The following is a 20,628-nucleotide window of genomic DNA, read 5'->3' as shown; positions in this document are numbered from 1 at the left end:
TTCTCCCTCAATCAGTCTTTTATTTTAATGTCATCATCTTTTCCTCCTATTATGATGGTCTTATATAGGTAGTGTCAGGCTAAAGGAAATATTCTTTATTCCTACACCAAAGGCCTTTGTTTTTGAGGCATAATCTCATTCTAGCTCAGGCTGACCTGGAACTCATTCTGTTTTTAAGTATATTTTATTTACTTATTTGAGAGAGAGACAGAGAGAGAGAATGGGAGTGCCAGGGCCTCCAGCCACTGCCAATGAACTCCAGATGGGTGCGCCCCCTTGTGCATCTGGCTAACGTGGGTCCTAGAGAATCAAACCAGGATCCTTTGGCTTTGTTGGCAAATGCCTTAGCTGCTAAGCCATCTCCAGTCCTCATAACAAGATTTTTGTTGTTGTTGATTTTTATTTATTTATTTGAGAGTGACAGAGAGAAAGAGGCAGATAGAACGAGAGAGAGAGAGAATGGGTGCACCAGGGATTCCAGCCACTGCAAACAAACTCCACACACGTGCGCCCCCTTGTGCATCTGGCTAACGTGGGTACTGGGGAGTCGAGCCTTGAGCCAGGATCCCTAGGCTTCACAGGCAAGCACTTAACCACTAAGCCATCTCTCCAGCCCTCACATCAAGTTTTTTTTTTTAATTTTTTTTTGTTCATTTTTTATTTATTTATTTGAGAGTGACAGAGAGAGAGAAAGAGACAGAGAGAGAGAGAATGAGAAAGGGCGTGCCAGGGCCTCCAGCCACTGCAAACGAACTCCAGACGCGTGTGCCCCCTTGTGCATCTGGCTAACGTGGGTCCTGGGGAACCTAGCCTCGAACCGGGGACCTCAGGCTTCATAGGCAAGCGCTTAACTGCTAAGCCATCTCTCCAGCCCTCACATCAAGTTTTTAATGGGGGAAAAGTATTTAGGTTTTCTGGTTTATTACAATGATTAAATTTTTCCTGTACGTGAAAATTTCTGTAATGAAATCTTGTTTCCAGTAGGGCTATGTACATATGAACAAACCCAGGGCTTGGTGATGCACGCCTTTAATCGAGCACCTGAAGAGGCAGGAGGAGGAGATTTGCTATGAATTTGAGACCAGCCATGACTACAGAGTAAGTTCTAGGTCAGAAGGGGCTACAGTAAGACCCTACCTCAAAACTAGCAAGTGGAAAAATTATATAATTTTAGGACATTAAGTTGGATTTACCAAATTAATTCAAATATACTTTTTTTTGGGGGGGGGAGCACAAGATAAGAGTTAGGTTGAGTGCAGTTATTTGATGCTAAATGTATTTCATAACTGGACTCCTGATCTAGTTCTATTCTCAAGTTTACCTGGATACTTGCATCTCCCTTTATGTACTTTGCTCCTTCTATGATGGCCATGTAAGAGAATCTGAGTTGATCTGGTGTCTGAATAAGTCCCATTCGATATTTTCTCATGTTCAACAACACTTGTTTAATGTTAATATCATCTCCTTTTTCCATCTGTAAGAAAGGTGAAAATAAGTCACATCTTTCCTTTATTGGGAATACAGGAAGCAAAGGCAAGGTCACCGCTCAGACTTCTGCTACGTATTTAATGGTCTTAAAACAAGGATAACTTAAGAAAGCACCATCACAAACCACCCATCATTCTCACTCCTCAGTTGTTAAAGCAGTACATGGAGGACTACTGATTTTCTGACTCACAATTAACTCCAATCATACTAATTTCAATCATTCTATCAAGTAATTGGTGAAAAGAAGGACTTATGATTAGTTTTGACTAGTATAAGGGTAATTCCACTGTGATATTATTTGTATTTTCCTTTTTTTGAAACAGGGTCTCATCTATCCTAGCTGACCTTGAGCTTCTGAGAACTTGCACCTCTTAAGAGCTAGGATTACAGGTGTGTGTCACCGTGATGGATTTATGTGGCGTGGAGTGGTGGCACATGTCTTTAATCCTAGCGCTCGAGAAGCAGAGGTAGGAGGATCCCATGAGTTCAAGGCTACCCTGAGACTACAGAGTGAATTCAAGGTCAGCCTACACTAGAGTGAGACCCTACCTCAAAAAACAAACAAACAAAAGAAAAAGAAAAACACAAAAACAAAAAGAGAGTCCAGCCTGGCTTTGTGGCACAAGGATGAGGGCCTGAGACCACCAAGTTACATTCCCCAACACCTATGAAAAGCAGCTGGGTGTGAGCATACACATCTTTAACTCTACTACCTTGGGGGAAGAGACACACATAAAAGGGATGCAAATTGGAAAGGAAGAGATCAAGTTATCATTATTTGCAGATGACATGAGTCTATACATAAAGGACCCTAAAGACTCTACTAGCAAACTATTAGAGCTGATCAAAACCTATAGTCATGTACCAGGATACAAAATAAATACACAGAAATCAGTAGCCTTCATATATGCTAACAACAAACACACAGAGGATGAAATCAGAGAATCACTCCCATTCACAATTGCATCAAAAATAAATAAATAAATAAAGTACCTTGGAATAAACCTAACCAAGGAAGTAAAGAATCTCTACAATGAGAACTTTAAAACACTCATGCGAGAAATTGCAGAAGACACTAGAAAGTAGAGAAACATCCCTTGTTCCTGGATTGGAAGAATCAATATTGTGAAAATGGCAATCTTACCAAAAGCAATCTACACATTTAATGCAATCCCTATCAAAACTCCAAAGGCATTCTTCATGGAAATAGAAAAAACAATCCAAAAATTCATTTGGAATCACAAAAAACCTCGAATATCTAAAATAATACTGAGCAACAAAAATAAGGCTGGTGGTATCCCCATACCTGATTTTAACCTTTACTACAGAGCCATAGTCACAAAAACAGCATGGTACTGGCACAAAAACAGACATGTAGATCAGTGGAATAGAACAGAGCACCCAGATGTAAGCCCAAGTAGCTATAGCCACCTGATATTCGATAAAAATGCCAAAAATACTCATTGGAGAAAAGACAGCCTCTTCAGCAAATGGTGTTTTGAAAACTGGATATATATCTGCAGGAGGATGAAAATAGACTCTTCTCTCTCGCCATGCACAAGAATTAAGTCCAAATGGATTAAAGACCTTAACATCAGACCTGAAACTCTGAAACTGCTAGAGGAAAATGTAGGGGAAACCCTTCAACATACTGGTCTTGGCAAAGACTTTCTGAATACAACCACAATTGCTCAGACAATAAAACCACAGATCAATCACTGGGACCTCATGAAATTACAAAGATTTTGCACTGCAAAGGACACAGTGAAAAAAGCAAAGAGGCAACCTACAGAATGGGAAAAAATCTTCGCCAGCTATATATCTGATAGAGGATTAATATCTAGGATATACAAAGAACTCAAAAAGTTAAATAATAAGGAATCAAACAAGCCAATCAAAAAATGGGCTATGGAGCTAAATAGAGCATTCTCAAAGGAAGAAATACAAATGGCATATAAGCATCTAAAAATATGTTCTACGTCACTAGTCATCAGGGAAATGCAGATTAAAACTACACTGAGATTCCATCTCACTCCTGTCAGATTGGCCACCATCATGAAAACACATGATCATAAATGTTGGTGGGGATGTGGAAAAAGAGGAACCCTTCTGCACTGCTGGTGGGAATGCAATCTGGTCTAGCCATTGTGGAAATCAGTGTGGAGGTTCCTAAAACAGCTAGAGATTGATCTACCATATGACCCAGCTATAGCACTCTTAGGCATATATCCAAAGGACTCATCTCATTTCCTTAGAAGTACGTGCTCAACCATGTTTATTGCTGCTCAATTTATAATAGCAGGGAAATGGAACCAGCCTAGATGTCCCTCAACTGATGAGTGGATAATGAAGATGTGGCACATTTATACAATGGTGTTCTACTCAGTGATAAAGAAAAATGAAGTTATGAAATTTGCAGAGAAATGGATGGATCTGGAAAGGATTATACTAAGTGAGGTAACCCAGTCCCAGAAAGCCAAGCACCACATGTTCTCCCTCATATGTGGATCCTAGCTACAGATGATTGGGCTTCTGCGTGTGAATGAAAATACTTAGTAGCAGAGGCCAGTAAGTTAAAAAGGAGACATAAAGGGAAGAGAAAGGAAGGGAGGAGGGTACTTAATAGGTTGATATTGTATATATGTAAGTACAATGATTGAGATGGGGAGGTAATATGATGGAGAATGGAATTTCAAAGGGGAAAGTGTCAGGGGGGAGGGAGGGAATTACCATGGGATATTTTTTTTTATAATCATGGAAAATGTTAATAAAAATTTAAAAATTAAAAAAAAAAAAAGAGAGTCCAGCCTGGCTTTGTGGCACAAGGATGAGGGCATGAGACCACCAAGTTAGATTCCCCAACACCTATGAAAAGCAGCTGGGTGTGAGCATACACATCTTTAACTCTACTACCTTGGGGCAGAGACCAGAGAATGGGGCTTGCAGCTCACTCTGGGCTGAGTGAGGGACTCTGTCTCAAGGAAACAGACAAATAAGTGAAAGAGGAGGACATTCAATATTCTTCCCTAGCCTCCACATGTGTGTTCACAAGATGTCCATAAGCTACAGTCTACACACACACACACACACACACACACACACACACACACACACACACACCACAAAACATTAAATAAACAAGCTAACAGAGTTCTGGGATATGACATCAGAACTTACTGAAATAAAGTCACCAGAACCACTTACCAGCACAAGACAGGTGTCTACCAGAGAGAAGGTGCCAGAGCGTCCAATGCCGGCACTGCAGTGGATCACTGCAGGACCGTGGTCAGGGTTCAAGGAGCCAGATTCTCTCACTTTAAACAAGAAATTGAGAAATGAAGCTGGTGATTCAGGGACTCCAAAATCTGGCCAGGTCGTATAATGAAAGTGTGATATTGTCCTGCTCTCCCCACTCTGAAAAATCAACATGAAAGGGGAAGTTAGTTCCTTTTGTCTTTCTTTCTTTTTTGTAAGCACATATACACACAAAGACGTTCAGAAAGATCATGATTTGAAAAACGCTTCTGATCCTATCAGCTCGCTATACTATGATTGTTTCAATTCGTATATAAATAGGACAAGATTTTCTTTAGTGGAATTTGGATTTTGCTGTTTTCCTTAAATCATGTATCACAATTAACTACATTGTGTGTGTGTGTGTGCGTGTGTGTGTGTGTGTGTGTTTTGAGGTAAGGTTTCACTCTAGCTCAGGCTGACCTGGAATTCACTATGTAGTCTCAGGGTGGCCTCAAACTCACAGCAATCCTCCTACCTCTGCCTTCCAAGTGCTGGGATTAAAGGCGTGCACCACCACGCCCAGCTTGGATTCTTTCTTCCATTAAAAAAAATCTGGCTGGGGACCCACATTAGCCAGATGCACATGCGTCTGGAGTTTGTTTGCAGTGGCTGGAAGCCCTGGCACACCCATTCTCTCCCCACCCCCCCCATCTGCTTCTTTCTCTCTGTGTAACTCTCAAATAAATAAATAAAAATGAACAAAACAATATTTTTTAAAAATATGTAAGATAGCCAAAGGAAGGGTAGAACTCCTTACAACGTGACTGAAAATGGCCTAGATATCCGTGACACTCACAGTGCCTGACGCTACCTATGCAAGACCCTCATAATAGCAGGAAAAGATGATGACATCAAAATAAAAGAGACTGATTGAGAGGGGGAGGGGATATGATGGAGAGAGGACTTTCAAAGGGGAAGGTGGGGGGGAGGGAATTACCATGGATTATTGTATATAACTATGGAAGTTGTCAATAAAAGAAAATTTGAAAAAGAAAAAGAATCTGAATGCTGACAAATAGCAAACACAATAAACGCTAGCCACCCTTTAAAAAAAAAAATTCTGGCTGGGAGGCTGAAGAGATGGCTTAGCAGTTAGGGCGCTTGCCTGCAAAGCCAAAGGATCCTGATTTGATTCCCCAGGATCCATGTCAGCCAGATGCACAAGGGGGCACACACATCTGGAGATCATTTGCAGTGGCTGGAGGCCCTGGTGCGCCCATTCTCTCTCTTTCTCTCTGCCTATTTCTGTATCTCTCTCTCTCGCGCGCTCGCTCGCTCGCTCTCTAAATTCTAGCTGGGTATGATGGTGCCCATCTTTAATCCTAGCAATCAGGAGACACAGGTTGGAGGAACACTATGAGTTTAAGGCCAGCCTGGGACTATAGAGGGTGTTCCAGGTCAGTGTGGGCTACAATGAGACCCTACCTCAAAAAGAAAGAAGGAAGTTGGAAAGGAAGGTAAATCGGCTATAATGTTATATTGTTTAATGTTTTCTTAAGAGTTACAAATTCTGGGCCAGGCGTGGTGGTACACACCTTTAATCTCAGCACTTGGGAGGCAGAGGTAGGAGGGTTGCTGTGAGTTCAAGACCACCCTGAGACTACATAGTGAATTCCAGGTCAGCATAAACTAGAGTGAGACCTCCTGGCGGGGGGGGGGGGGGAGTTACAAATTCTCAGCTGGAGGTGGTGGTGCACGCCTTTAATCCCAGCCCTCAGGAGGAGAGGTGGGAGGACTGCTGAGAGTTCGAGCCCAGCCTGAGACTGCATACTGAATTCCAGATCAGCTTGGGCTAGAGCAAGACCCTACTTCAAAACAAACAAACAAAAAAAAAAGTTACAAGTTCTTAACAGGAGTGAGGGAATACAAGGATATAATCCATTAAAATAAATAAAGGGCTGGAGAAATGGCTCAGCAGTTAAGGCATTTGCCTGTGAGTGGTTAGTGACTATCCCTGAAACTAGGACCAATACCCTCAGGCACCTGCCACTCACCAAGGACTAAAACCTATTATTCAATGGTTACTCTCAGCAGCTCTGCTCACCCCTATTCATGCACCCCATAACAGCCCCATCCTGGGTGTAAAAAAACCTAATTCTACTGGTTAGTCCTAGACCTCTGAAAAATAAACTGCTATCACCCCCATTTTTCCTGTAGTTGCTGACCCTTATATGTTCCTTTCTTTGTCCCACCCTCTCCAAAATACTCTTCTTTGTTCTCAAAGATGCCTTATTCACCTTTACCTGGTAAGACCCTGATAACCTTACTCTACAGGCCCAAAAATTAGTCTGGACTGTCCTGCTAAACTTTTACGAGACCTGGTTACTTTGGATCCCAAACCTAGATTTCTGCTCCAATATGTAGATGATCTTCTATTCTGCAGCCCCTCCAGGACTTCAACTTAACCCACATTACCATACTTCTAAACTCATCAGCATTTTGGGGATATAGAGCTTCTAAGGATAGGGTCCAAATCTGTAATCCCTGTTCTCTACCTTGGCCTCTCACTTTCACAAGAAGGCAAGGCTATCTCAACTTCCAGAAATAAGGATCTCATTAATTGTCCCCTACCCCATACCAAATGCAAACTGCTTGCATTATGTAGTCTCTTCAAATTCTTCTGTATCTGAATTCCAAATTTTATTCTCATAACCCAACCTCTGTATGAGGCCACTAAGGGATCCCTTGATGAGCCACTTTTGTCCACCACATCTCTCTGAGCACCCATAGACCTCCTCAAACAATCTATCCACAGTCACTACCTTCTCCCTACCTGATACAAATAAGCTCTTTATTCTTTTTTTACACATCAACCAGGGACAGGCCTTGGTTATCCACTGGCAAAAAGGAGAGGACACTTTTCTCCCCCTAGCCTACCTTTCCAAACAATTGCACAGGGGTGGCCCCCTTGCCTCCAAACCCTTGCAGCGGTGGCCTTCCTTGTCCCCGAAACCAACAAGATATCCCTCCTAACTTTAACTCCCCCCTTCCTGCATCCAGACTCTCCACATTCATCTCCTCAATCCCAATGTCACTCTGAATAACCCCCCCTCTAAACCCTGCTACTGGCCACATGTTCTCCCACACCTTCTGACAGCCCTATTCATACCTGCACAGAGATCCTGGATTTCTCTCTGAACCCGTTCACACGCATCCATGACTCCCCCTTACCTGATGTCCCCGCCTGGTTCATTGATGGCAGTGCTCTTAAACAAGATCCCTTTATGAGAGGCTACACCATCCTCCAACCCTCAGAACCCACACCACCCACAACTACTAGAAGCAAGGTGTCTACCTCCACATGCTACCTCACAACAGGCTGAACTCACTGCTTTAACTCCGGGCACTTATTCAAGCAACCACTCACCATGTTAACGTCGATACCAATTCTAAATATGCATATAACATCATACCTTCAAACATTCTAATCTGGAGAGAAAGGGGCTTCCCCTCACAAAAGGGATCACTCATCATCAACTCATCCCTTATCCAGAAACTCTTAGACTCAGCCCTATTGCCCACCCAAGCAGCTACTATACACTGCAAAGACCACCAACAAAACATTTCTCAGTAACCAAGTACACACTGTTACCTGAAAAGTGGCTCTCGCTTACCCACAACATTACTGGAACAAGCAGATACCCTTCTCCCACCATGTGGAATGAGTATAGCTTGACTCTATCCCAAAACACAATCTATAGCACTTCTAACCCACCCACTCAAGAGATACTTTTGTACCTACACTCTGTTCCCTCTGGTGACAACACTTGGCTCTCTTTCCTTCAGAGCTCATACAGCCTCATCCCTGAACACAAGCTTTTCCTCCAAAACCTGACTGCTTCCTGCAACATCTGCCAAAAGAGTAATCCTAACTCTTTAACATATATCCTCCTCGATTCCCAACCCACCAAATGGAGGAGGCAATACAGGCCTGATACTGAAAAATCTGACAGGGGAAGTTAAGCCCTAGGGTGTAATGTCTGCTGGTGTCTGGATAAATATATATATTATGCTCACCAAACTGCCCAGTAAGCACTTCTCTTAATGTTCATACCCATATATATTAATGCTACTCTCACTTTTAGGTTAGAGAAGCTTCCCTTTTCAAATGATGGTGACCTCTGGAATGATTCAGAGGTACCATAGTGCTGAGAACAAGTAACGAAGGAGTGCTTAGCACAAAAACATCTCCAGCATATCCTCCAAGATTCAGGGTCCATTGTGGAAGAGGTGGCAAGAAGAAGGTAAGAGTCAGGTGGCTTCCCACCAGGAACAGATGGTAAGACACTATTGCTGAAGACTCCACATACTTGGGATGCAAGGTCACTGAGAAATCCTGCTGGAGCTGAGATGAACATCTCTTCCATGTAGACCAGCTGACAGAAAGCGGGAAAAAGCTATGCTGCATACAGTTCAATGGGAGAGAGAAAAATCACCAGTGTAGATACTCAACAGAGGACACTGCAAACCTTAAATTTGGCCAGCCAGGCCAAATGAGCTAATGGGTGCAAAAGTGACATATCTGCTATGGGGGAAACCAACCACTTACTAATTGGACTGGAGGTCCACTCCATGGGAGGGAATACATCCCTGATACTGAAAACCTACAACAGGGGTAGTCATGAGCCTTAGGGGTGCAACATCTACTGGTGTCTGACCTAATGTATATACTATGCTCACCAAACTGCCCAGCCAGCACTTCTCTTAATGTCCATGCCCATATATTAATGCTACTCTCACTTTTGGTTACAGAAGCTTCTCTTTTCAGATGGCAGTGACCTTGGAATGACTCAGAAGGCACCACAGTGCTGAGAAGAAGTAACGGAGGAGTGCTCAACACTGAAACATCTCTATCACACCTTCCATGACTCAGGGTCCATTGTGGAAGAGGTGGCGGAAAGAATGTAAGAGCCAAAGGAAGGGTAGGACTCCTTATAACATGCTCTCCCCAGACACAAAATGGCCTGGATATCCATAACCTCACAGTGCCTGACACTACCTACACAAGACCATCATAATAGGAGGAAAAGATGGTGACATCAAAATAAAAAAGAGACTGATTGAGAGTAGGAGTGGGTATGAAGTGGAGTGTCAAAGGGAAAAGCATGGGGGAGGAGGGAATTACCATGGGTTATTGTCTACAGTTATGGAAGCTGTCAATGTAAAAAAAATGAATTAAAGCTGGGCATGGTGGCACACACCTTTAATCCCAGCACTTGGAAGCAGAGGTAGGAGAAGCATCGTGAGTTCGAGGCTACCCTGAGACTACATAGTCAAATTAAAGGTCAGCCTGGACCAGAGTGAGACCCTACCTTGAAAACCAAACCAAATCAAACCAAAAATGCAAGAGCCAAAGGAAGTGTAGGACCCCTTACAATATACTCTTCCAGACAGAAAATGGCCTGGATATCCATGATCTCATAGTGCCTGGCACTACCTACACAAGGCCAGTATAACAGGAGGAAAAGATGATAACATCAAAGTAAGAGAGAGACTGATTGAGAGGGGAAAGGAACATGATAGAGACTGGCTTTGTGGAGGGGAAAGTGAGGGGAAGGGAATTATCACGGTTTATTGTCTATATGGTACCTGTCAATAATAAAAAAGGAGAGCTGGGTGTGGTGGCACACACCTTTAATCCCAGCGCTTGGGAGGCAGAGGTAGGGGGATCACTGTGAGTTCAAGGCCACCCTGAGACTACACAGTGAATTCCAGGTCAGCCTGGACTAGAGTGACACCCTACCATGAAAACCCAAATAAAATAAAAATTTAAAAATTATAAAACAACACAAAAATAACAAAGACTACCTTGAATGTAAGCATCTCTTATGAGCCCCCCCCCACCTTTTTTTAATGCAAAGACATGAGCTTTATTTCAGATTTAAGCTCGGACTCTTGACTTTACCAATGCTGTGGATCTGTACAAGAGCCCTGAGTGTCAGGAGAACAGAGTTTTTATAGGGATTTGAACATAAAAGTAGGGGATGGTTACATGATTGGTTGTTTTAAACAGTAACTGTACTTGAATTCTCCTGATTGGCTTGGGATATTGGCTGGCAAAAATGGCGGGCAGGGGCTATGGGAATGCCAGGTAGATTAGGTAACCTTTATTGTGATTGGCTATGTGGGTTTGAGGAACTTATTTAAGCAAACTTATCTATGACTACAGGAATGTATGGCATAAGTGGTTTTTCTAATAACTGTTAAACCCACCCTTACCAGAAAAATAAAAACTTAGACCTTGCTGAGAAACAGAAACTTAGGCCGACTGAGGACTCTGAAGGCTGTCATGGCATCCACCTGGTTTCTGAGTCCTTTATGGCCCCCCTCTCCTTGTACCATGAGGAGCCAATCTTGGATCCTGACTGAGTTAGTGAATGGAGTCTAATGGTATATACTGTGATCTTAAAACCATAAACTGTACTGTAATTAATGCATTCCCTAACAAAAGCAGCAATCTATTAATAATGGAAGGTCCTATTGTGATTAGCTACAAAAATAAAAGTAATGGCCCTGCTAAAGCAGACCGCAGAGTTGTTAACCATGGGGAATGACTGAACCATGACTCAAACCATCCTCTATTAGCTTCTCTTTCTTTCTTTTGTTTTTCCAAATTCTCTCGTACCTTTGCCACTGAGTCTCTAATTATCTGTAAACTTGAAACAAAATTACAGGTCTCATTTCCTTTCAAGGGGGGAAGGTAACATGGTCCATTTTGGTCCCTGGTCTGGCTCAGTGTCATGGCAATAAGGTCCCCCTTAGTAGGCGGGTTCCAATATACCCTTCCGGTAGACACACACTGCCAGCCAGCACAGTAGAAGGCTTCATGTCCCCCACATCCCCCTTTGATTCTTGCTTTCCCTAAGTGCCCAGGGCACACATAGAAATAAGAAATTTCCTGATTCGCCTCAGAGTCCCATTAGTCATCCACTAGTTGATGGAGGTCAAAGATCAAATCAGAAAACCAGGTTCCCCGTGGGGCAAGATGTGATTTTGAGTAAGCAATTTACTCCGTGTGGAATCTGTTTTTTAGTTTTTCGAGGTAGGGTCTCACTTTAGCCCAGGCTGACCTGGAATTCACTGTGTAGTCTTAGGGTAGCCTTGAATTCATTGTGATCCTCCTACCTCTGCCTCCCAAGTGTTGGGATTAAAGATGTGGGCCACCACACCAGGCTTTGGAATCTTTAAACACACAAAACTTCAGGTATAGCTGCCTGTTGATACCATTAACAAAAGTGCTTTTTGCATACAAGAGTGAAACTCAGTCCACCAAATATCAGCTAATAATCTCATGGGTCTATCCACTAAGTGTAATGAATATGTTAATGTCACTAGATATAAAATTGCTCATCATCATCATCCTGTACTCCATAAAGAATCAGCACTCCCAGTCTCTCTAGCTGTCCAACACTGCTTATGCATCAACTGTACCCTTCTCCCGTCGACCACTTCTTAACCCCCACCTTCTAATTGTTCTACTCTACTAAATATCTCCCTTCTCAATGACAAATGGTTGCCCATGGGATAGGTCTTTCTCTGCAATAAGTAGCCTTTCAAGTCCCTCCTACCAACTTCTCTGGGATCTGTTACATCAGATGGATCCTCCTCTTACTGTCATCTCTATCCCCTTTTCACCAGATTACTGAGAGCATGCCCTCAATTAATGTGATGACAATTTAATCCTCTAAGATCCCAAGCAGATAGCCATCTCAGCAGCTTTTATCCTACCTGTTCCGGGCCTTGTGGTAGGGATACAAAAGGAAGTCTCTAAATTGGCCTGTGTCTTTAGCAAAACCACCAGTCTCACTGCATGAGTTCTGGCAGAAATTAAACAAGAAATGAAAGAACTCTAAACCGGGTATGGTGGTACACGCTTTTAATCCTAGCACTTTGGAGACAGAGGTAGGAGGCTCATCGTGAGTTCAAGGCCACCCTGAGACTACATAGTGAATTCCAGGTCAGCCTGAGCTACAGTGAAACCCTACCTCGAAAAACAAAACAGAAAGAAAGAAAAAACTCTGAGCCTCAATATTACAAAATAGTGCCATTATTGATTTTTTTTTTTATTATCCAAACATTGTACAGGCTGCCAAAAATTCTCTGAAATGTGTTGCTTCAATATTATAGACAATTCCAATATTCAACAACAGATAGACAATGTAAAACAAGAAGTTAATAAAATCCATGACAGCAATTTTTGGTTTCTATAGCTAAACTCTTTACTGTGTCCTATGATTATGATTTTACAAACACTTTCTTTCAGTCTTTACATATTGAGATGCCTCACTGATTTCCTCCATGAAAAAATACAAGCCTTACCTCACAGTGAGTTACTGAATTCTTCATGGCTACTGGATACTAATCCTTGGACATCCAACCTCCACCAGACTGTGCAGGATAGCTCCCCTAAAAGACCGACACTCCCCCCCAGCAGGAAGCAACTTGATTTTAAAATTTTTTTCTTTCAATATTTTATTTATTAATGTGAGAGAGAGGGAGAAAGGAAGAGGCAGATAGAGAGAATGGGTGTGCCAGGGCTCCCAGCCACTGCGAACAAACTCCAAACTCATGTGTTACCTGCCACCTGTGCATCTGGCTTATGTAGGTACTGAGTAATTGAACCTGGGGCCTTAGGCTTCACAGGGAAGTGTCTTAACCACTAAGTCATATGTCCAGCCCCACAACTTAATTTTTAACAACATCATCCCAACTCCCTCCTCTCACAGCCCAGTTCATTACCCTTCAGTTCAGACTCCACTCACTCCCCAATTTTTCCCAATCTTTTTTATCCTTCCAGAGTCTGAACTGAAGGGTAATGACTATCCTTGAAGCTAGGGGGTCTTGGAAACATCTGAGACATTCGGTCTCAGACAAGCTTGACAAGTCCCCTAAGTGATGTACTTCCCTTAACTCAGAAGGCCTTGGGGGAAGAGAAACCATCTAGGCCGCCTGCCATAGACAAGCTTGCTGAAACAGCTTATTCTAACCCTTTCTGAGCAAGGCTACAAATAGAAAACTGTACCTGGTCCTGTCTGTTTTCCTAAAGGTCCTCCTTATAAGCCTGAACCCTAGCCTAGCTCAGAGTTTCAGCCTCTATCCCATAGGAAGGTTGCAGCCCTTTGCTGGGCTTCAATAAACAGTCTCTGTCTGTTTGAGATCAAGTCCGGTGTTTTTCTTGCACTTTTCTTTCTCGCTTTCCTTAGAGCCTACAAAGCCTAACGACTTGGGATCAAATCTGTAGTACCCACATAAACCTGGATGCTGAAACAGGGGTGTGCATCTGGAATTTACCTGCAGTGGCTAGAGGACTGGCACACCATTCTGTCTGTCTCTCTTCTCTATCCCTGCTTGCAAATAAATAAATAAAAATATAAAATAATTAATTCAGCCTGGGCTACATTGAGATCTTACTTTTATTTTTTAAAATATTTTTGTTTATTTTTATTTATTTATTTGAGAGCAACAGAGAGAGAAAGAGGCAGATAGAGAGAAAGAATGGATGCGCCAGGGCCTCCAGCCACTGCAAATGAACTCCAGATGTGTGTGCCCCTTGTGCATCTGGCTAACGTGGGTCCTGGGGAATACGAGCCTTGAACCGGGGTCCTTAGGCTTCACAGGCAAGCACTTAACCGCTAAGCCATCTCTCCAGCCCCTTACTTTTATTTTTATAAATAAATCTCTTTATATGTTTTATTAGTATTTAAGGAGCAGCTCTTGAATTCAAGGAACAATCTTTAACATTTTTAATTGCTGGTACTAGTACTCAAGCCATTAACAGGCTTTCCCTGACATAATGAAATGGATTACAAACATGCTAAATCCTTTCTGTTTCTTGGGCCTGCCTGGCATTTGCTATCACTTTCTGCATACTCCTGATGGTCTTTACTTCTGACTACCTCATTATGGAAATGCTCCTTTAGTTGTCAGCCAATTGCCTTTTTGCCCCAAGGAGCACTGTCTACAAGTTATTCTTCATCTCTGAAAAGGAAGAAGTGACCTACCTAATATGTCTGCACAATTTTTCAGGTTTATAGTAGGCCATGTTTGGAGTAAGAAGGCACAGAAGAAATATTTCAATATCTTGATTAAAAAAAAAAGTGAGCAGAAAACATTACTATAACATCTTGTTCCTAAAAATTTTCAAAATAGAAGGTGACTTTCATGTTAAACACATAATTTCTGTTTTTCAGTATGAATTAAGATGCCCAAGAAGCCGGGTGTGGTGGTGCACGCCTTTAATCCCAGCACTCGGGAGGCAGAGGTAGGAGGGTCGCCATGAGTTCAAGGCCACCCTGAGACTACATAGTGAATTCCAGGTCAGCCTGGACCAGAGTGAGACCCTACCTCGAAAAATAAAAAAAGGATGCCCAGGCAGGAGACAGAGCACAGTCAGAGTGCAGTGGTCCAGCAGGCTTGTGGCCCTGGGATCCTTGATGCTCTGCACCACCAATAAAACAAAGCAGGAAACTGTCCCAGCCACAGAAAAGAGTGCAGACATTTTTTTCTCTCAAATATTTACAGCAAGAGAGAATATGAATGAATAGGAATGGGCACCAGGGCACCCTGCTCCTTGTAGGTGCTGGGGAATGTAATCCGAGCCAGCATGCCCTGCCATCAAGCACCTTCAACCACCTCCCCAGACTCAGAATGCAGAATGTTTTTTTTTTTTTTTTTTTGGCGGGGGCGGTGGGGGGGGGTTCCAAGGCAGGGTTTCACTCTAGCCCAGGCTGACCTGGAATTCACTACAGAATTTTGGGTAGTCTTGAACTCATGGTGATCCTCCTACCTCTGCCCCCCGAGTAGCGTCCTGGGATTGAAGGCATGTGCCACCACGGCTGGCTTAGAGTATAGAAATTATTTATACTTTAATGATATTTATTCATTTACTTAGTAACACGTGGATTTTCATCGTTTTATTTTTAATGTGTTTTTGTGGTACTGGAGATGGAACTCAGAGCACTAAAGCAAGCACTTTACCAGTGAACCATATCCAAGCCCAGCAAGAACTCAATCCTCCTTTTTCAGCCTCCTGGGCACTATGTTTATAAATGTACACTGCCATCCTTGGCATGCCATTGTTTTTGAGACCTAGTTCTCATAATTTTAAACATACCACGCACCACAGTTTCTCAGAGTACTAAAGGCACAAGAAATTTTTTTTTCTTTTTATGGAAGTAGGTCTCACTCTAGTCCAGGGCAATTTGGAACTTACTCTGCAATCCTAGGCTGGCCTCAAACTCAAGTGATCCTCCTTCCTTAGTCTCCCAAGTGCTGGGATTAAAGGTGTGTGCCTTTAGATTTCTCTGTTACTAATTGAGATAGCTATGTTTTCTAAGCTTCAAAATAGTTCCTTACATATATTTTTGGTGGGGGAACTGAGTATTGAACCTTAGGGTTTCCACATGCTAAATAAAACTTTGCTCTATCACTGAACGATCAGTCCCTAAGGCATTTCCTTTTAAGTGTTTTATTATTGTTAAGTTTTGAGACCAGTTCTCACTCTGATGTCTAGGATGGGCTTCATCTTGAGATCACCTGCTTCAGCCTTGTAGCAGCTGGGATTACATCATGCCCACTAGGTGTTCCTTTTAACTTATTTTTTATTTATTTGAGAGACATAGGCAGGCAAAGCATCTAGCCACTGTACATCTGGTTTATGTGGGTCCTGGGTAACTGAAATTGAGCCCTTTGGCTTTGGAGGCAAGCGCCTTAGCCATTAAGCCATCTCCAGTCCTCCTTTTAACTTCTAAATTAAATATGGCAAGTTCAAGAATCCAAGCCCTAAAGGCTATACCATATATATATGTTTTTTTCTTTTTGGTTTTTTGAGGTAGGGTCTCACTCTAGCCCAGGCTGACCTGGAACTCACTATTTAGTCTCAGGGTGGCCTCGAACTCACGGCAATCTTCTTACCTCTGCTCCTCTGCTGGGATTAAAAAGGCGTGCCCCACCATGCCCGGCTATACACTATATTTATACAACATTCTTTTTATTTATTTATAGTTTTATGTTTATTTATTTCAGAGACAGACAAAGGCAGAAAGAGGGGTGTAGGGAAGGAGAGAATGGTGCACGAGGGCCTCCAGCTACTGCAAATGAACTTCAGGCATATGTGCCACCTAGTGTATCCGGCTTATGTGGGTACTTGAACTTGGGTCCTTTGGCTTTGCCAGCAAGCACCTAACTGCTAAGCTATCTGTCCAGCCCCTACATGACATTCTTGAAAACCCAAATTTTAACAACAGAAAAGAGATTACTGTTGCCAATGGACAGGGACGGGGGATAGGGTTGACGATACACAGTAAACAATAACAATTTTTTAGATGTGAAAAAATAATTCTGTATCTTCATTATGTTAGTCATACAACTGAATACATTGTCAAAATCATACAAAGGGCTGGAGGAGATGGCTTAGTAGTTAAGGTGCTTGCCAATAAAGCCAAAGGACCCAGGTTTGATTCCCCAGTACCCACGCAAAGCCAGATGCACAAGGTAGCACACGTGCCTACAGTTCATTTGTAGTGGCTAGAGGCCCTGGCATTCCCATTTTCTCTCTACCTGCCCCTCTCTCTCATATAAATAAATAAAATATTTTAAGTAAGTCATGTAACTATACACAAAAAGGTCACTCTTCCTGTAGGCAAAATAATACGATAAAGGAAGTTCAGAACATTCCAGATTAATAATGCTGAGTTGTAGCTTCCCTTTCCAAAGCTTTAAGTCGACACAACAGAGCAATACTGACAACAGGACTGGACAACTGGGTTGATCCTTGAGTGAACAGGATACAGCTAATTCAATCATGGCTCACTTGAAATGGAATGCACAAGTGTTTAGTGGGTATTTTGTTTGGGATTTATAGGGTCTCCCTATGCAGTCAAGACTGGCCTAGAACTTAAAACAGTCCTCCTGCCTCAGTCTCCCATGAATTGGGATGACTGCCAACACACACAGCCTAATGGGTATTTTCTTTATAATTGTTTTTTAAATATTTTTTAATATTTTATTTGTTTATGAGAGAGAGAAAGAATACACGCCAGGGCTTCTAGCCACTGCAAATGAACTCTAGATGCATGCGCCACCATGTGCATCTACCTGGCTTAAGTAGGTTCTGGGGACTCGAACGTAGGTCCTTAAGCCTTCATAGGCAAGTGCCTTAACCTCTAAGCCATCTCTCCAGCGCATTTAAAAATTTTTTGATTATTTGTGAGAGAGACAGTGAATGAATATGGGTGGGCCAGGACCTCTAGCCATTGCAAAAAAAACTTTAAACACATGTGCCATAATGAGTATCTGGCTTACGTGGGTTCTGGAGAATGGAACACGGGTCCTTAGGCTTTGTAGGCAAGCACCTTAACCACTAAGCCGTCCTCCAACACCTGGTGGGTATTTTAAACTCCATTTCTTTTTTCTTCCCTGACAATTGTCTATGCAGTGCTAACCATGCAGAAACACTGATTGGTCTACACAAGCCTAAACCAGGTCTAGTGTGAAATAAGCCCAAGCTAATGGGCCTGCATTGTGGTCAGGAATTCTTTAATTAAGAGAGGGAGAGAGGGGGGCAGATAAAGAATGGGTGTGCCAGGATCTCTAGCCACTGCAAACAACTCCAAATGGCATGTACCACCTTGTGCATCTGGCTTTATGTGGGTACTGGGGATTGAGCCAGGATCCTTTGGCTTTGCCAGCAAGTGTCTTAACTGCTAAGCCCTCTCTCCAGCCCACCTATCCTGTTGTGTACACACATTACTGTCATCATGTCCTGGCTCCAAATGTATGTTTACCCCACAATTCTGAGCAACTACTTCTGGTTCTTTGCTTGCGTAACTTTGGTTTGAGATGAGTGATCTCTTAATTTTTAAAAAAGTTCTGGGGCCGGAGAGATGGCTTAGCGGTTAATCGCTTGCCTATGAAGCCTAAGGACCCCGGTTTGAGGCTCGACTCCCCAGGACCCACGTTAGACAGATGCACAAGGGGGCGCATGCGTCTGGAGTTCGTTTGCAATGGCTGGAGGCCCTGGCGTGCCTATTCTCTCTCCCTCTCCCTATCTGCCTCTTTCTGTCCCTCTCTGTCTCTCTCAAATAAATAAACAAACAAAAATAACAACAAAAAAAAAAAAATTAAAAAAAAAGTTCTGGTCATGCTTGTCTAGGATACTTGAAGTTAGTTCCCAGAAATACTCATGACAACTTATATAATGCAATCTTCCCTGCTAGCAGATTTGAGAACCAGTGATTTTCTTGCACTATAGAACCAGACTGAAAGACTTTTTATTTCAAATGATATTACAAAGTTTGACAACTCCTTCATCAAAATAATGCAGTCAGACACGATAGTGCACACCTTTAATCCCAGCACTCATGAGATAGAGGTAGGAGGATCACTGTGAGTTCAGGGCCACCCTGAAACTACACAGTGAATTCCAGGTCAGCCTGGGCAAGAGTCTACCATAAACAAACAAGTTTATTTTCATCTCCTCAATTACCATGTCTTCTCCCTTCCTAAATCCTGCCGTCCCTCTGCTCCCTTTCCAGATACCCATCCTTTCCCGTCATACCCCCCCCAAACACATCCACAATTACTAGGCTTGTTCTTGTCTGCAGCTGTCCCAACAGGCCTGCCAAAGTCAGTGGCTTAATGGCCTTTTTAATACAAAATTTCATTTTTACATTTTGAAAATATTTATTTACTTATTTGAGAGACGAGATAGGGAAAGAAGCAGATGAGAGAGAGAGAGAATGGGCACACCAGGGCCTCTGACCACTGCAAATATACTCCAGACGCATGCACCACCTTGTGCATCTGGCTTACATGGGTTCTGGGGAATTGAACCTGGGTCCTTAAGCATTGCAGGCAATTGCATTAACCTCTTAAGCCATCTCTCCAGCCCTTACATTTTTTTTGGTTTTGAAGCAGGGTTCCACTCTAGCCAAGGCTGACTTGAACCTCACTTTGTAGCCCAGGTTGGCCTTGAACTCATGGCCTCCCTCCTATCTCAGCCTCCACAGGGCTGGAATTAAAGAGATGTGCCACCATGCCTGACTGTTTTAGATGTCAGATCTTTCAGAATAACCATTAGACTTCATGTCTCTCAGAGCAAATCCTGCTTGGGAGATAGCTACAGACATAGGCTAGTCATTCTTTTAGAAGCCAATTGGCTCTCTGAAGCCCAGGTTCCTTGAGAAACATGCGCTGAGGCTGGCCACCAGTCACCTACTTCATTGTCGCCTCTGTGCCTCTTACCATCAGGTACTTCCATAATCCCTCCCAGCTCATGGCTATCACAAAGAAAATGAGCAGAACCAAAGACAGTAAATGGCTCCCACACTTTAGCTGGGACAAGCTACTAAATGGTCCAATCCTTATCGCAATCCTATGAGGAAGGAACACCATTATCTTCTTTGAAGAAAAGAAAATAGCTGGGCGTGGTGGCACACACCTTTAATCCCAGCACTCGGGAGGCAGAGGTAGGAGTAGGAGAATCGCCATGAGTTCAGGGCTACCCAGAGACTACATACTGAATTCCAGGTCAGCCTGGGCCAGAGTGAAACCCTACCTCATTGGGGGTGGAGGGTAAGGAGAGAGAAAGTAGAGACAAAACTCACTCAATCCGGAAGCAGTCAAAGCAGGACACCCTGGTTCTAGTGTCTTTGAATCTAATCAAGTATCACTTGGCCTCTCATCATAAATGCTACTCTACTCATCTAGCATTCCTAGTTCTAAATCAAAATTATGAAGTCAAACAAGCTTCTCCCATTTTATTGTGACAGAGTCTAAACAAAGGCTGACCAATCATTTCATTATATCACACAGCTGCTAGCAACAAACACTGTGGTTGGACAT

General features: G+C 42.8%; 1 protein-coding gene across 3 annotated transcripts in view; it reads right to left on the bottom strand.

The window, feature by feature from the left end:
- The window catches only part of Ptpn2 (protein tyrosine phosphatase non-receptor type 2), a 92,208-nt gene that overhangs the window by 21,875 nt on the left and 49,705 nt on the right, over positions 1-20,628 (bottom strand). For all 3 annotated transcript variants that reach the window (XM_045144532.1, XM_045144533.1, XM_045144531.1), the window contains 2 exons: positions 4,693-4,902; positions 1,322-1,474 (listed from right to left, as the gene is read on the bottom strand). In XM_045144532.1, the coding sequence (XP_045000467.1) occupies positions 1,322-1,474; positions 4,693-4,902 (363 nt within the window). The remainder of the gene's footprint in view (positions 1-1,321; positions 1,475-4,692; positions 4,903-20,628) is intronic.

This window comes from Jaculus jaculus, chromosome 2, assembly GCF_020740685.1.
Source record: "Jaculus jaculus isolate mJacJac1 chromosome 2, mJacJac1.mat.Y.cur, whole genome shotgun sequence".
Classification (NCBI taxonomy): Eukaryota; Metazoa; Chordata; class Mammalia; order Rodentia; family Dipodidae; genus Jaculus; species Jaculus jaculus.
This window is presented reverse-complemented; position numbering and strand designations above follow the sequence as displayed.